The sequence below is a fragment of the Leucopleurus acutus genome (genome assembly GCF_964270905.1).
Source record: "Leucopleurus acutus genome assembly, chromosome: 2".
NCBI classification, from domain to species: Eukaryota; Metazoa; Chordata; class Mammalia; order Artiodactyla; family Delphinidae; genus Leucopleurus; species Leucopleurus acutus.
Window position 1 is genome coordinate 117,592,407 of NC_139143.1, and position 17,820 is coordinate 117,610,226.

General features: G+C 33.1%; 1 protein-coding gene across 2 annotated transcripts in view; it reads left to right on the plus strand.

Moving 5' to 3' along the window:
* Positions 1-17,820, plus strand: part of ODF2L (outer dense fiber of sperm tails 2 like) — a 36,444-nt gene that overhangs the window by 10,712 nt on the left and 7,912 nt on the right. For both annotated transcript variants that reach the window (XM_082834061.1, XM_082834062.1), the window contains exons 5-12: positions 412-471; positions 599-670; positions 1,220-1,336; positions 5,775-5,960; positions 8,654-8,763; positions 9,816-9,951; positions 14,765-14,875; positions 16,163-16,267. In XM_082834061.1, coding sequence (XP_082690187.1) covers positions 412-471; positions 599-670; positions 1,220-1,336; positions 5,775-5,960; positions 8,654-8,763; positions 9,816-9,951; positions 14,765-14,875; positions 16,163-16,267 — 897 coding nt within the window. The remainder of the gene's footprint in view (positions 1-411; positions 472-598; positions 671-1,219; positions 1,337-5,774; positions 5,961-8,653; positions 8,764-9,815; positions 9,952-14,764; positions 14,876-16,162; positions 16,268-17,820) is intronic.

Genomic DNA, 17,820 nt, shown 5'->3' on the forward strand with positions numbered 1-17,820 from the left:
CTGCATTGGCAGGCAGATTCTCAACCACTGCGCCACCAGGGAAGCCCCCTGCTGTAATTCTTTAAAACATTTCTTTTTGCTAGACTTTAGGCTGTTTATAATTTTTACCTGTTTACAATCAGCATTGTGAGCCTCCTTTGTATACAAGATTTTTATTTCATTGGCTTGTACTTTATGAGGCATTATTTAGAAAGTAATTTAGTAAATTAACTGATTTCATAAATTATGGATTAAAAATTGATTTGGAACACTTAAGCAAAAATCTTTCTGATGGTTAACTTTTAAAAAAACTGAACTATGCATAGTAGTTGTCCATATTAATTTCTTAAGTGATGCTTATTCCATTTTCTACTTTTTTATGTAGAGAAATATAGTTTGTGAACACTGATTTACAACTTCTTTTTTCCACAGAGAGGGGACAGTTTATCCAACTTGTTAGATAAGCTAGCTGATAATGAAAGTGAAAACACTGTAAGTCTTTTTAGACTTGGTGTCTATTTTTCTGAAATTTTTTGTTTGTATGCTGGTTGGTTTTATAAAATTAGCCAACATTATCCAAGTTGTGATATTTCTAACTTTTACATTATATTTGCTGAAGAATCTTAAGACGAAGGTACTTGAAAAGGAGACCTATATCCAAGAACTTTCTTGTTTGTTTCAGAATGAAAAGGTAAGCAAATTTTGAGCTAATTCATCAAATTTTCTTAATGTTGACTCCCTCTTTCTCTTCTTTCCATCCTGGCCCCCATATCCTCATAAATACATATAGAAATATTTTTAGATTATTTGGACATTTTTACAAGTTTATGCATCAAATATAATATCTTAATTTTTTAGAGTTTTTTTTTTCTTTTTAGATTTTTGTGGTATTTCAATCAGGGTACTTGGCCTAAGTCAGGGACCTATGTATAAATATATATTTCAATTTTAGTATAAATTAAGGAATTTCTGTGTTTGTAGGAGCATTTTAGACATACCCGTAATTTTACTTAGAAGGATAGACAGGAACTTTTAAAAAGAGATAATTAGGAGTTATTAAATAAAAAAGGGGAGGAGAAAACATCCCCCTGGTTTTATACAAAATCCATTTGTAATTGGGGAAGTGTTGTACTTTGCTCTTTAGCAACTTTTTAGATCATGTCTTAGTACGGTAAAGTTTAATATTGTGAAAAAATACATCAAATAACACATTTTTGCTTTGTTTTGTTTTCTCTTATAGGCAAATGCTTTGAAAGCAAGCCGTTTGTCACAATCAGTAAAAGTAGTACATGAACGACTACAGTTCCAAATTCATAAAAAGGAAGCAGAGAATGATAAATTAAAAGAACACATAAAGGTTATAAATATTCACCCATATTTATAGTTTAATTGATAAAACTAATGGACAACAATAAAGTCTTTGCTTAATACTGGAATTTAGTGGTTTTGAAAGAATCCAATTTTAAGTGTTGCCATGGGAAGTACATATTTGAGGTAAATCTTAAGATTTCTGGTCTGTCTAAAGATTTGGCTCCAAATACCAATATAAAAAAAAGAAAAATGCTGTGACTTTTTAGTGCCAATCTAGGAAGGATTTATAAAGTTTGAATTACTTTAAAAATCTCTCCTATTATCAGTTAATTTATATTAACTTGGAAAATTAATTTGGAAAATTTGTTAAATATAAAAGAGAAAATTAAAATACTGAAACCATTAATATTTGGTATATAGTATTTAGTCTTTTATGCATCTATACATATACATACATACTCTCACCCATATTTAGTAGGCAGACAGTATACTAATGGTAATAACGTTAAGATCAGTTAACCTTGCCTTGGTGTTTAGATAATTGAGTAACCTCCTTGTTACACAGTTTAGCAGGATAATTAAGAGGAATTTTCTGGTTTAAACTGAGCAGTTTAAATATTCTTGTGGAAGTCTCACAAGATGAGATGAGATGAGAGTTTGAGGTTGAGATGAGAGTTTGAGGTTGCTGTGGTATGACTCAAGCTAACTGGATCTACTGTCGTTATTTTTGTCAACGGAAAAGCAGTGTTCTCACTTTCGGAAGAAGTGTGTAAAGACAAACCTCACTGAGCGTGAGGACTTCTGTGTTAATAAATTTCTGTTTGCTTTTATCCTCCTGAATCATGGCAGATTTCTGCAGTCCAGGCACATGTTTCAAGACTGCATATGGGGGGGTTGTTTATTTTTTCTTCAATGGCAGAAAGCTTTTGCTCATCAAAGGGACATTAAGCAGGCTTATGTGGGACATAAATTTTGTCTTTTGTCTGCCTACAGGTGCTTTTAAGCACTTTCCCTCAAAGATTCCCTGTGTTTTTTGCATCGGTGTCCTAGGGCACTGCAGATGAACTAGAGTTGAAATTGCCTTGCTCTGTCATGGTAAATACAAGAGAATACATGTAATTTAACATCTCAGATCATATACTTCAGTTTATCTTACTTACACAATTTTTAATTTTGTCCTCAAATAGAAGTTGGGGAAGTTCTTGAAAATACTTTCTTCAGTTTAAAAATAAAATATTAAATAACTTTTTAAAGTTAAGTTTAACAGTTCCTTTTTAGATAATTAGGAGAGTGAATATAAGGCTAAAATCCTAAGTTTTGCCATGATATTCACCCGTCTAATACTTTGAGTTCACATCCCCTTACAAAATGCTACTGTTTAGAAATGATTAGAAGAAGTTGCGTTAGGTCATGGATTTTTTTACATTCCTTCTAACACACAGTTTTGGAATTTATTTAGGTTTAACAAGTTTTTTTTTTTTTCTTTAAGACTACAAACACAATGAACGAACTCAGTTTAGCAATATAAATTTCATTTTTTTAGTATTGTTGATGACTCAAAAATTGTATTGGATCTTTTAAAATTTTTAATTACATTATAATTCTCTGAGAACTACCCCAAAGGTACTTTTAACTCATTTTTCTTCCTAGATCTTTAAACTATAGTAATTAGAGTTAGAATATTTTCACATTTTAGAAGAGACAAAGAATAATTATCTTTATAATATGCTGCAAATATAATTCTTAGGAAATAGGAAAAGGCAAATAGTTGACTAAATATATGTCCATTCATTTGGCAAATGACTGTGAAGGGGTTATTTTGAAACTATAAAAATAATTTGATAGTTTCAGCACACTTCCTAATAGTGTTCAGGCATGGGATTTGATAAATCTAGTGGGAAAGTCTTTACTGGAACCTTGTTCAAAAAAATTTCACCTTTAGTGATAAAGGTTTTTTAACTGACAGCGTAGCTGTTATTCATGATGTGATGATGACACCCTGTGGTTTTTTAGAGGAATGACAGCTGTATTTCTTGGGTTGGTGGAGAGGGTTCTTCGCTTCTCTTAAGTAGACTTTTCATACTTATTTAAAATGTTTTCCCCAACTACGTATTAAAACGTTTCGTGGGATTTTTTAGTTTAGATAGATTTTTAAAGACAATTTAGGAATGTTTTGCTTCTTCTCTTAGTCTACCAAGTTACTTTTCAAAGAGATCAAGTCTTTAGATCTTGTTTAAGATGTACTTTTTTTTTTTAAATTTAATTTTATCTTTTAACATCTTTATTGGAGTATAATTGCTTTACAATGCTGTGTTAGTTTCTGCTTTATAACAAAGTGAATCAGCTATACATATACATGTATCCCCATATCTCCTCCCTTTTGCGTCTCCCTCCCACCCTCCCTATCCCACCCCTCTAGGTGGTCACAAAGCACTGAGCTGATCTCCCTGTGCTATGTGGCTGCTTCCCACTAGCTATTTTACATTTGGTAGTGTATATATGCCTATGCCACTCTCTCACTTCGTCCCAGCTTACCCTTCTCCCTCCCCGTGTCCTCAAGTCCATTCTCTACATCTGCATCTTTATTCCTGTCCTGCCCCTAGGTTCTTCAGAACCTTTTTTTTTAGATTCCATGTATATGTGCTAGCATATGGTATTTGTTTTTCTCTTTCTGACTTACTTCACTCTGTAGGACAGACTCTAGGTCCATCCACCTCACTACAAATAACTCAATTTTGTTTCTTTTTATGGTTGAGTAATATTCCATTGTATATATGTGCCACATCTTCTTTATCCATTCATCTGTTGATGGACACTTAGGTTGCTTCCATGTCCTGGCTATTGTAAATAGTGCTGCAGTGAACACTGGGGTACATGTATCTTTTCGAATTATGGTGTTCGCAGGGCATATGCCCAGTAGTGGGATTGCTGGGTCATATGGTAGTTCTATTTTTAGTTTTTTACGGAACCTTCATATTGTTCTCCATAGTGGATGTATCAATTTACATTCCCACCAACAGTGCAAGAGGGTTCCCTTTTCTCCACTCCCTCTCCAGATTTATTGTTTGTAGATTTTTTTTTTTTTTTTTTTTTTGCGGTACGTGGGCCTCTCACTGTTGTGGCCTCTCCCATTGCGGAGCACAGGCTCCGGACGCGCAGGCTCAGCGGCCATGGCTCACGGGCCCAGCCGCTCAGCAGCATGTGGGATCTTCCCGGACTGGGGCACGAACCCGTGTCCCCTGCATCGGCAGGCGGACTCTCAACCACTGTGCCACCAGGGAAGCCCTATTGTTTGTAGATTTTTTGATGATGGCCATTCTGACTGGTGTGAGATGATATTTCGTTGTAGTTTTGATTTGCATGTACTTCTTAATCTCAATTTTAGTGGAAATTAAGCATACTTTTTGTTGATCAAAAAGTAGAAAAGCTCCATCTTTTACTGTCCTTTAATTTTTTTGATTAAAATGTCCAAGGAATGGAAGACTAAAACTTAAATTCTGTAATAATTTTACATTCTTTTCAGAATTACACAACTTTCAAAAAATGTTAAGGCATTAAAATCTTAAGTCTTTAAATTCTTAGATAGTTAGTACTCAAATACTTTTAAATAGAAAGTCTTAAGATAATTTGAAGTGAAAACATGAGAGTTATCACACTAAATCATCTTTCACCCAACCTAATGTTCTGTGTCTGGTTATAGCCTCAAGAAATACGTAAGGAAACAGTTATGTCAATTAACACTATCAAATTCAATAGATAGAAACATGCCCTCAAACATCTTTTTACCCTTTTTTAATCCTAACTTTTTTATCCCAACTCTTATTGAACCCTGTGTAGTTTTAGAATAATAACTTCCACAAACTTACTACTTATTAGGCAAAGTAGTACTTTTATTGTCCTTGATGTAACTCTTTCAAATGTCAAAGCATGCTCCTTAATTCTAGTAAATTAAAATTTGGTAAATAAGTTTATGTTTATCTCATCTATACTCTTCATGATCTATAGATTTTGATCATATATCCTTTAAGCATTTATTATTTTAACTAAAGAGTCCTAATATATTTGGGGAGCTACTGATTCCTTTGAGCTTTTTGTACCTGTTGTTTGAATTGTCTCCAGCTAAATTATGTATTTTCGATTTGCAGTAACTAGTACTATGTATAATCTAGATGGGAAATTTTTAAAAATTCTAGTTAATCAAAAAAGTTTTAAGGAAATTAGTGTTTTTACTGTAATCACCAATATTAATATCTTTAGTAAGAGTAATATTAGTTTTATATAGGTTTATACATTTTAAATTTGCATTCTATAACTGGTTACAAATAAACATTGGTGAAATCACCTTTCTTCACTGTTTTGCTTTTTATTAATCTTATGATTAATCCTTTTGATAAATTCTGTGTGGAAGATTTTACATATTTTCACAATGTTTATGTAAACGTTGGCATTCTAAAATAATTTAATTACTGCTAATGTTTTTTTAGAGCTTAGAAACCAAAATATCAGAATGGAACTTGCAATTGAAAAAGAGTACGCATGAGGCTGTAACGATGAAAGAATCAAGTAGGCAAAAAGCTATAGCTCTAAAAAAGGCATCTAAAATTTACAAACAAAGGATTAAACATTTTACTGGAGACGTGGAAAACCTTACTTCCCAAATTAGAGAGCAGGTAAGTTATATACATTCTTCCTTAAAGAATTGTTTTATGTACTTAGTTTATGTAGTTAACCTCATAATGCTTAATATAATAATTTTGTTAGAAAAACTTTACTCATACATTTTTGCTTTAGCCTTCATTTTGAAAGATTACGTAAAATAACAGATTTGCATATTGAATTATATCAGCATTTCCTTGGGGCTTTATTTAAAGGATATGTTAAGTCCCAAAGCATCTGTGGTCAACTAAGGGTAACACCACTTCAGTGCTAATAGCATATTAACATTGAATTAAAGCACATTAACATAATATTAAAGGCTCTGAGAAGGCCTTCAGAAAACATGAAGCAGTGCCAAGGAGGGTATTGAATTCAGAGTTTTCCACCACTTATTTAACCACAGAACTCTTGTTCTACCCACAAAGCAACTCTTGGAACTGGTTCTGAGGAATACCAGATTGGGAATTGCTGATTTATGTTATTAGACCGTATGACTTTATTCAGTAATTCACTTCACTTAAACTCCGTAATGCATTTAAAACCATTTGCTGACGTAAACCCACCATGTGAAAGTTATCTTTGGGTGTATTAACAAAGTTGAAAAATGGACTTAGCGTTTTGTTGTTTTTGATGAATTATATTTATTCAATTACCAGTTAATAAAATATTTACTCTTTTTACTGTCTCACTGGTATCCTACCTCTTAAGAACTTACGCTGTGGCTTGTAGAATTATCAGAGGCTTTTAGAAATGAAAACAGACTTGCATAAATGCTTGTATAAACAAGACAACCTAATATTTTATAAGCTCAACTGTTAACATTTTAAAACTCTTAATATTTAAACTACATTCAGAAGAATTTAATTAGATGAAAGAATTGAGCATTAAGTGCAAAATCTATAAGGCTGTAGGCCTAGTTGAATGCCTGAAAATATTCTTGAGTGGTAAAAACTAATTGAGTCATTAACATTCTTGGGATTTTCCTGTTTAACTAGCACCATGTCACCCATGCCCCAGATCATAGTATAGGAAGACTTCTCCATTTGTTAACCTTGTGACTTTGGGTAAGCTTCTTAACCTCTCTGAGCTTCAGTTTCCTTATTGATAAAATAGGGGATAATAATACTGCCTGTCTCATATGATTGTAAGGAGGAATAAAGGAGAAAATATATGTCAAAGCACAGTGCCTGGCCAGACTACATTTTTGCCATATTGGCCTCCTTTCTATTCCTCTAATGCATGGAGTGTGTTTGTTTCATTGTTTTGTGCTGTTGCCTGTGGCTGTAATGTTCTTCTCAGGCTCAATAATAGCTGATTCTTTTAAAAATCATTCTGGTATCTTTTTACTTGACATCTCTTCAGAGGGGCCTTCCTTGACTACTCCTTTAGAAATAGTCCCACAACAATTAATTGCATCAAGGTCTTAAATTTTCTTCTTAGCCCTTATTTTATAGGTAAAATTTCTAAATATCTTAATTTATATTCTAATATAATTGTCCAACTTACACTTTATAATGCATATTAATATTCATTTACATACAATATAAAAACAGAAAACTAGTCTTTTTTAATATATTAAAAATACTGCTTTAAAAAATATAAACAAAAAATGTCTTGCACATAATAGATGCTGAATAAATACTTGTTCAGTGAGTGCATAAATGATGGAAGGAAAGAAGGAAACACCCAATAAATGTTAACTGTTCATATCACTACTTCTGAGTCTTCTGATTAATAATTATTGGCACTGTTGTCATTCTAGTGAATTTGTTTTTCTGTAGACTGTAGAGAAGGGGTACAATGGCTACAGATCTCTAGGTGGATTTGTAAAGAGTAGATTCATTTGACAGTTATTTATTGAGAATCTGCTTTATGCCAGGCACTGTTCAAGACCCTAGTAATGAACAAAACAGACAAAAATTTCCACCTCTGGTAGCTCACATTCAAAGTGGGTAACCAACCACTACCACTTTTACTTTCTTGCTGACAGTACTAGTGTTTGAAAGCCAATGGGGTGACTCTACAAAACAGCTTGGCATAGAACTACCATATGAACCAGCAATTTCATTCCTGGGTATTTATCTGAAAAAAACTGAAAACACTAATTCAGAAAGATATATGCACCCTAATGTTCATAGCAGCATTATTTATAATTACCAAGATATGGAAGCAACCTAAGTGTCCATCAACAGATGAATGGATAGAGAAGATGTGGTGTGTGTGTGTGTATACACATACACACACACACACACACACACACACACACACACACACACACGGGTGACTATTACTCAGCCATAAAAAAAAAATGAAGTTTTGCCATTTGCAACAACATGGATAGACTTGGAGGGTATTATGCTACATGAAATAAGTCCAACAGAGAAAGACAAATAAGAGTTCAGTAAATATAAAGGGAATTATCTTCAGTAATTATGAAACATTTTTTGAAAATAGTTCCATCAACATCCTTAATATGTTAAGTTGGAACTGCCACTATGTGCATATAAAGTAATAGTATTATCAAGTCATTATTAAAATTTACTTTAAAGTTTTCCTGTGTTCAGATTTGTACACTGAAATTTTCTGTAACAAAAGTTCCATACTTTATAGGATGAGTGTTTCCTTGTTTATAATGTATTTATTTTTAGGACCCTGGACAAAACCAGTGTTATGAAATTACAAGATGAGTACTTTATGTATGTTTTAGGAAGCCAAGTTGTCTGAAATAGTTTCAGCTTCCAATGTCTGGAAAAGTCATTATGAGAAAATTGCAATAGAAAAAACTGAATTGGAAGTTCAGATCGAAACAATGAAAAAGTAAGAAAAAAAATTTAGAGCCTTTTTACTGTTTCATAAGAAGTGTTTTCTGTTCTTTCCAACTTGAGTAATTTGTATTTTGGTTCTTATGGATTACATGTGGTAAAGCTGTTTTCTATATGATTGGCTATTTTTGCCATTTATAATTTGTAAACTTTTCTTAGTCTACTTTAAAAATACAATAAAAATGATTACCCATTAAAACTGCATTGGTGTTCACAAATTATTGTTGCTTAAAGTGTCTTACATGCATAACAAAGAAAAATAAAAAATGCACATATTTTATAAATATATGTATTTACATATATTTATATATAATATATTTATATATGTAGTATAATATGTTTTTTATATATAAGCAGATTTTTTAAAATGTTTTTAACAACAACATCAGCAACGACAGCAAGTTTTAAAATTATTTTATTTTATTCTTTTGGTTGCACCGGGTCTTAGTTGTGGTGGGTGGGCCTTTTAGTTGCAGCATGCACGTGGGATCTAGTTCCCTGACCAGGGATCGACCCTGGGCCCCCTGCATTGGGAGCATGGAGTCTTAACCACTGTGCCACCAGGGAAGTAAAAATACATATATTCTATACTTTGTAATTTATTATTAAGCTAACAATAAATAACTATATATTTGTTTTTGAATGTTTTACTTTCTGTATATTTTCTTCAGTTTTATCATTGAAAAGTAGTGTATATGATTTGCTTCTAAAGATTATTTATTGCCTCACTTGATCCTTTTATTTAACCTTTTCCCTGAAATTGTGTGTATGTGTGTGCACATGTATGAATGATAGAAAGACAGACCTACCTGTGGATCATAGTTTAGATGTTCTACTGACTAGCGAAGAGAATGTTGTATAATTTTTCATTGGCGTCATCAATAGATAATTATTTCTAATCAGTTACTCAGTAGTAGTAACCTTATATATAGATTACGGCTTCCTATTTCCTTTGCTGTATGAGTTCTAGTAACTTTTGAAACTACCCTACAAAAATAATTTCAGAAACACACTGTTTGAATGAAAATTTCTATGACTTTTATAAAGGCAAATTATTCATCTTTTGGAAGACCTGAAGAAAATGGAAGACCATGGAAAAAATTCATGTGAAGAAATTCTTAGAAAACTTCACTCAATTGAATATGAAAATGAAACTCTGAATCTTGAGAATACAAAATTAAAGGTACTATGTGTATGGGTGTATGTATATATGTATAGTATAGTGACAACTTAGTCTACTTAGTAGAAGTAACTTGAAATAACAGCAGGTTTAGAGTAGTGCTCTTGTATCATTTTTTTCCTTTATGTTTCTCAAGAGTTTTAGAATATCATTATAATAAGTAACTTCTAAAACTATATCTATATATCTGTATGTACACATATATGCACACATACTTACATAGAGATATTTAGATGTTTATAGTTGTATATACAAATACATGTAAAGGTTGTTTTCAGCAGTACTAAGATTTTTGAAGTTGAATAACTGTCTCTTTGTCTCAACCTAAAAAAGTTTATTTACTCTCCAATTTAGCAGTTAGGCGAATCATCCAAAATTACATTAACTTTAATGCATAAGATTATTTCTAGGTGTCACGGTTACAATAGGATATAGCCTCAGGCGTGGTCCGTTTGAAACCAGAAAGTATGTTCTTGGCTGCTTCATAACCGGAAAGAATTTTCCAACTTAGTCAAATCCAAGGGATGATTGGTTTTTATGTGTACCCAGAGTAACGATGGGGAAGAAGCTTTTATACATTCTGAGGAAAAGGGTATTTGAGTTCCTAGTCATAGATACATGTAACCTGATGAGACTTGACTAAAGATGATGGCATCATTTTCAGTTCCTTAATACTGTTTTTGGAGGACAGTAAACAGAAGACAGAAAAGAATCTGTTTAATGGAAAAGAAGGCCAGAATTGGCAGTTCAAAACCAGTATGGCATCGGAGAACCTAGCTACTTTTTAGCTCTCTACTCTGCCATTCAAATGGCTGATGGGGCTCCATCCATTATAGCCAAGATTCAAATAACAGGATGGAGGGAAACAAAAGAAGAATTATCTCCCCCTTTTTCCCCATCTTCTCCTCTTTAGAGAGACTTCCTGAAAGTTCCATACCAGTCGACTCTTCTCCTTATTTAGGTATATGACCCCACCTAGTTACAGGGGAGACTAGAGAATGTAGCCTTCTAGTTATCCTGAACTCTAGCCAAATACGAATACTTCTTATTTCCTGCAACTTGTTTATGTTTTCCTCTATTCCTGTAGTTGTACTGTTCTTACAGTTTGGAATGCGTTTTTTCTCAGTATATAAATCCTGCCTTTCCTTTAAAGTTCAGTTTAAATGCTGCTTCCTCCCAAAGTCTTCTCAATTAGGATGAATCTTTCCTCATAAACTCCCATCTTTGTATGCACAGGATAATCAGGGGAGGTGTGACATATAGTTAGCTCTTATTCAATATTTATTGAATTAATTCTTTAAATATTTTATTCTAGAAGAGGAAGCAATTTTATTTATTATGTTTATTTTCTTAATTTCCTTGATATCCTTCAGAGAGGGGATTAGAAGGATATTTCATTAATTTTAAGTCTGGTTTTTAATTACATGGTAATGGAATTAATTTTAAATTACATATAAAAATCATTGAGTTAAAGCTTATATATTATATTCTATAAATAATTCAAAAACATGTATTTTTAACTCTCTGAATTTTGTTTAAGGAAAAACATCTAGGTATATTTGGCATATGTTATGTACAATGTAAAATTGTCTAGATGTTGTATTTTGTTACTTTCAATTATTTTAGAATAATTTTAGATTTTAGTTTCAAATGAAGAAGATACTAGCTGATACTGTTTCTAGGACCCCAGTGACCTCCTCTATTAAAAACAACAAAAGTTATTTGGAAGGTTACAAAGTTCTATTTGTTCATTATAGAAAGTTTGAAAAACAGAAAAGCACAAAAGGAAAAATTTAAAAATCACCTATAATCTCACAACTGAAAAATAAGTAAAGTTACTCTTTTAGCATATATATATAATTTGGGGGATTGTGAACTACTTCCAGTTTTGGGTTGTTTTTTTTTTGCTATTATAATATAAATAAAAATGTGGATACGTTTAGTCTTTTTGCATATATATTTTCTTAGGATAAATTTCTGCAAGTGGAATCATATGGTCAAAAGGAAGACCCATTCTTAATGTTAGTTTTATATATTTCCAGGTCACCCATCGTAAATGGGTCCCTATACTTTTTCCAGTACTAGGCAATTTTAAAACAAATCTCTCCAAATTTGATAAGTGATCTTACCTAGTTTTGGGGATTTAAATACCATCTATATCCTGGGGGCTCTCAAATTTATATCTCTAGCCTAGACCTTGCCGCTGAATTCCAGACATGTATTCTACTGCTTACTTGAAATCTCCACTTGGATATTTCATAGGTGTCTCAAAGTTATCATGTCCAAAGTAGAGTTCCTATATTCCCCAGTATGGTTCATCCTACAGTTTTCCTTGTCTCAGTTAATGGCAGTCATCCTTTCTGTTACTTGACTCCTTTCTCTCACACCTGCTTCCAGTTTGTCAGCAGATCTACTTCAAATATATCCAGAATTTGACCACTTCTCACCAGCATCACTGTCATCCTGGTTCAAGCCACCATCATGTCTCATTGTTATAGTGACTGCCTACCTCTTCTCTTTGCTTCTGCCCTTGCCCCTGCCCCTGCAGTCAGCATTCAGTGTGGCAGTAAAGTAGTTCCTATAAAAATGTAAGTCAGACCATGTCACTGCTCTGCTCAAAACCCTTCAGTGATACCTTGATTAATAGAGTAAATATCTACAAGGCATTACACTATCTGGCTTTCCATTACCTCTCTGACCTCATATCCTTCCACGCTTCCCTTTGTTTTCTTGCTTTCTGCCACATTGGCCTTCTTGCTTTTTCCCCTAACTGGCCAGACTTTCTCCCACCATTGCCTTTCTCTACAGGAATCCTCTTCCCTCAAAGAGCCATACTTCCTTTTGGTGTTTACTCCCAAGTCCCTTTCTCAGGAGGCCTCCCTGGCCCATTCCCAACTTGTCCTTACTGTCTTACTTTTGTGTATGATATATTTTACTTCTTGTTTTTTGTCTATATACCCCTTATTTGTGTCTATCTATACATGGAGTACATTAAGCTCACAATGGAAGGGATTTTTGCTTCTTATGTTCACTACTAGAAGACTATCCATTGCCTAGAGCATTTTTTAATAACTAGTAAGTATAATTTTTCATGTATTTGTTGATCATTTACATTTCTGCCTTTTGGAATTACCTTCTCATTATCTTTTACATGTCTTTTTTCCTAATTATTATATAAGACCTCTCTCTGTATTAATCTTTTGTCATAATCTTTTACTTTTTTCACATTTTGTTAGGCTCTTTAGTTTTTTGAGGGGCTATGAAATTTTGGAGATATATGTACATGTACATATGCATGTATATATATGCATGTGTGTGTTTGTGTGTGTGTGTATATTATATATTTTTTTCCTTTTCGGCTTCTGCTGGGAGTCTCACATTTCTGCACATCTGACTGCCTGTGATCCAGATACAGACTGTCTTTTCAAGGATGTTTGTATAGTGAACATCCTTGGAAGATAACAATGTTTCCTTCTACCAAAAGGCATGCTTACTACGTGTTATAAGAGATTTGGGTTCCCTAAACTCAGAGTTGCTTCTGTATACAACCCACCGCATGTACAGGTGTCATCTGGCCCTCTTGGTGTTGCTCTGCGGGAAGTGGGGCTTTGGAAATGAACACAGATGCTAATATCTGGCTACTGCTATTGCTTTGAGTAATAAAGAAATTAAGACTCTGACCCAGGAGTCTTGTGTCTTCTGCTAGCATGCATGAAACTGTGCTATGCTAACTGGTAAACTTGGAGGATAAAATCTCAGACTCTTACAGTTCATGATATCATCTTTTGATTTTATGCTTAGTTAGGTTTTTGCTATCCTAAAATCAAATCAAATTTTACCTGGATCTTCTGTGAAAAACTTTAAGCTTAACTTTTAAATATTTAATACATTAAAATAAATATATAATTGTTTAATATAAAAATCATGTTTGCTGAAGGCAAATAGTTAAATCTGCTTTTTTCCTAATAAATGGTTGTCTTATTACCATTATATAGTGATCCATATTTTCCCCATTTATTCAAAAATCCAACCTTTGTCATACACTAAATATAATCTTAGTGTATTTTTCTTTTTCTATTCCATAGACCTCTATATTATTATGTTAGTGTCTTAATAATTTTAGTTCTTTATACATTTTAATATCTAATAAGTACTGAGATTCTCTAGTATCTTTTAAAATTTTTATTAGTCTCTTTATTTTTCCATATGAATTTTAAATTAATTTTGTCATATTCCTCTTCCCCTCAACTGTTATACTTTTGGTTGTAATTACAGTAAAGTTTTATTGATTTGGAAAAAACTGATATGTCAAGAGTATTGAGTCCTCCCTTCCAGGAACATGGTCTTTCTATTTTCCAAGTCTTTTTCATCAGTAAATTTTTAAAGTTTAAAAATAGGTCTTGGGGCTTCCCTGGTGGCGCAGTGGTTGAGAGTCTGCCTGCCGATGCAGGGGACACGGGTTCGTGCCCCGGTCCGGGAAGATCCCACATGCCGTGGAGCGGCTGGGCCCGTGAGCCATGGCCGCTGAGCCTGCGCGTCTGGAGCCTATGCTCCGCAATGGGAGAGGCCACAACAGTGAGAGGCCCACGTACTGCAAAAAAAAAAAAAAAAAAGGTCTTGAATAAGTCTTATTAAGGTTGCTCATAAATATTACTAACTTCCTGAAATTCCTAATTTTAGATGGTAATTATATGCAATCAGAAATAATTATTTTATTAGCTTCATTGATAAATGAGTTATGTTTTTTAATGCTATAGCACTGGAGTACAAATGAATTCTAATGATTTATAAAATCTATTTATATATTCCTTAATAGACTACACTAGCTGCTTTGAAGGACGAGATTGCCTCTGTTGAAAATGAGCTCTTAGAATTGCAAGAAGTAGAAAAACAACAGAAAACTCTTATTGAAGTTTATAAAGCTCAGGTGATCATTGCATTTATTTTAATGTTTGTTAAATTTGGTAGATAATTTAAAACACTGCATTTGTTTATGATCTAAAAAAGCAGAACTGAAGAAAGGTGGAGTTATTATTTGTGATAAAATATGATATATCCCAAATATTTCTTAAGGTCCCAAATACTTTTATAAAATGATGATTCTGCTGATTCCTGATTTAAATATCCTGTGTTTATATTGGTTATTCCTAAAAGTAGATCTAAAATTAGTTACATAGGTGTAATGTGAACCTATAATAATCCTATTAGTTAATTTTGGTTATGTTTGTCATCTTGTATTTTTAATGGTATTGATTTAGAATAATGACTCCCTTCAAGGGTCATTAAAGCACAATATTTCCTCTTTCCAAATAAATAAAGTATAATTCAGATTTACTCACATGAAAGACCTGGAAGAGAACAGATGACAATATGTATGGAATAGAGAGTGTGTTAATTGGTAATTTATAGAAAAGCTTAAGTATTAGAAAGTTTAAGAAAAACTTCATTTGAAGGATGGGACTTATGTAGGTCCTTGAGTGATGGGTAACAAACTGTCAATAAAGAGCTTGATTTTCTTGGAAGAGAGTGTTTGAATTGACGAATAATGAACTAAAGGTTAAAACTTAAGGAGGGGCATAATGTAGGTAAGTAGGAAGCGCTCCATCCCAATGGTTTAGATAGAAAATTGGAGTTGAGACATCCAGTTAGAATATTGCCGTCATCCCAGCTGGAGGTAAGAATGGAGGCTGTGATGTACTGTGCAGTGCGTTACTGGGAATGTCATCTGGGTCTTCCAGCTGGTTGTTCTGGTTTAATCCCCCATCAAGAATACTGTAGATGAGTTACCATATTCTTGACTCTGGGCCTTGTATAAAGTGCTCAGATATTTTTTGAGCAGATTTTGATTCGGAGTGTGAAATAATTGGTTTGGGAGCTAGTTTGGACCAGAGACTGATTCTTTAAAGTGACGTGGGCCTGCAAATGAGGATCTCTCTCTAATATTCAGAGCTCAGGTGAAGATTCTAGAAGTTTTGATGGGAAAAGACAGGTAAATCATAAAAGGATTGTGGATTAGAGTAGAGCACTGAGTGATTCCTGTATTTAAAGAAGGAATAACATTAGATAAACATACTGAGAGTATTAATAGGAAAATGATAATGGGTTTAAAATTGAAATTTTAAAATTTAAATTCAATTTTTTAGCTTTTTATTTCATACAGTGGTCCTAATAATAAAATAATGCATCTTACTTTAATAATATATTTTATTTTCAGATACAGAAGTTGCAAGAAGCAGCTGAAATGGTGGAAAGCAGATGTGAAAGTTTGCTACAAGAGAATAACCTAATAACAAAAAACAAAAATAAAAAATTAAAGAAGGTAAGTTTGACATTTTAAACAATAAAATAATGTTTTATGTATGTTTTGTACTTTATGAATTTTATATAAATTCTTTAATTTTGGTCATTTTCTTTAGTTTAGACCTAGAAATTATCTGTTCTCGATTTCTGTGGCAGTTTGTTTTCTAAGGACATGACGTTTTGTCCAGGCTTGAAATGTTTGTTTGTGTGAATATTTTTTTTTACTTTTTCCAACATATTTGGGAAATAACATAAATGTATAATTTTTCTGATACAAGAGCAGACTTAAGTAGCAGAAAAAATGGTTATTTGTCACTGAGCTTCATGCAAAGTTGAATACCTTTCATTTTTAATCTTACCTTTTTATTCTGGTAGTAAATCTTTTGTGTACAAAAGCAAAGTAAATATTCTCTGCTAAATGCTTTTATGGAAGAAAAATAACATTAAAAAACCCAACATCATTTACTTTTTTTACACCCTATTGCCAAAGAATGAGGGGAAGTTCAGTGTTGGCAAGTTATGATGTTTTTGTGAATATTTTTAAGTTTTTAAATGAAACTGCATCCCTTTTTGGGTCTTTTCACGTTGTTTTGGTAAGGAAGCAGCAAAAGTTGTAGGACGCTGACTCCCCTGACTCCCGGCTGGGGACATCATGGGATGTTACTGGTTAGTTCCAACTGAATGTAATAAGGTGACTGTCTCTGGGTCGTCCCCACATCTTGGAATTGAGAAGTCTGAGTGAGGCACCAATGTGAAGAAGAAAGAGGTCAGCCAGAGCAGACATTCTGCTGGTTAAAAGAGATAGAGGTAGCCTATCAAATGTGCAACTTACTACTTAGAATTATCAATACTTTTCACCTATTTTTAGCAGAGCAGAGAAGAAATCATTTCATACCTCTTGATCAGTTTTTCTCATGAGACATACCAATGCAAATGTCTCCTCTTTTGTAGGCAGCACTCTAAATAAATGTCTATTTAAAAAGCCTATTCAAAAGGCCAATGGGGCAGGAGCCTGTGATTTTCAAATACTGTGAGGTCACAATGTTTTCTTACTGGTATTAAACCAGACAAGCCATTATTATTTGTTTTTCTAATGAAATGCATCCTTTTTCTTTCCTACTGTTTTAAGTCTCCTGGTTTTCTCATGGGCTCTTAGATGTTTGGGGACCCAGAGGTAGACTTTGTTCTACTTTTATCTTTTGTGATCAAGAATGCCAGATGTTGCACAGCAGCTCTGTGTGTTTCCTGTCTCAGGGAAAGAGTCTAGCTCTTGTTTTCCCTCCCTATGAACATCCTAAGTGCCCTATGTCTTGTTATTTTTTCTTAACTAGCAGTACAAGCATTTTTTTAGGGCTGCTTCTTGTCACATCTCCACAAAAGTGCCACAGTGAAGAATTGCAGCAGCCAAAGAGATTAATATAGATACAGTTAGATTTGTTCTTAGTAACATATAACATTAATGATCAAATTATAGTCTACTGAGTACTGATGATATTAGCTATTTTGAATTTATATACAGTAAACCTACTGATTTGGACTAAGCTGAGCATGGCAAGGCTGCTCTAATTGAAA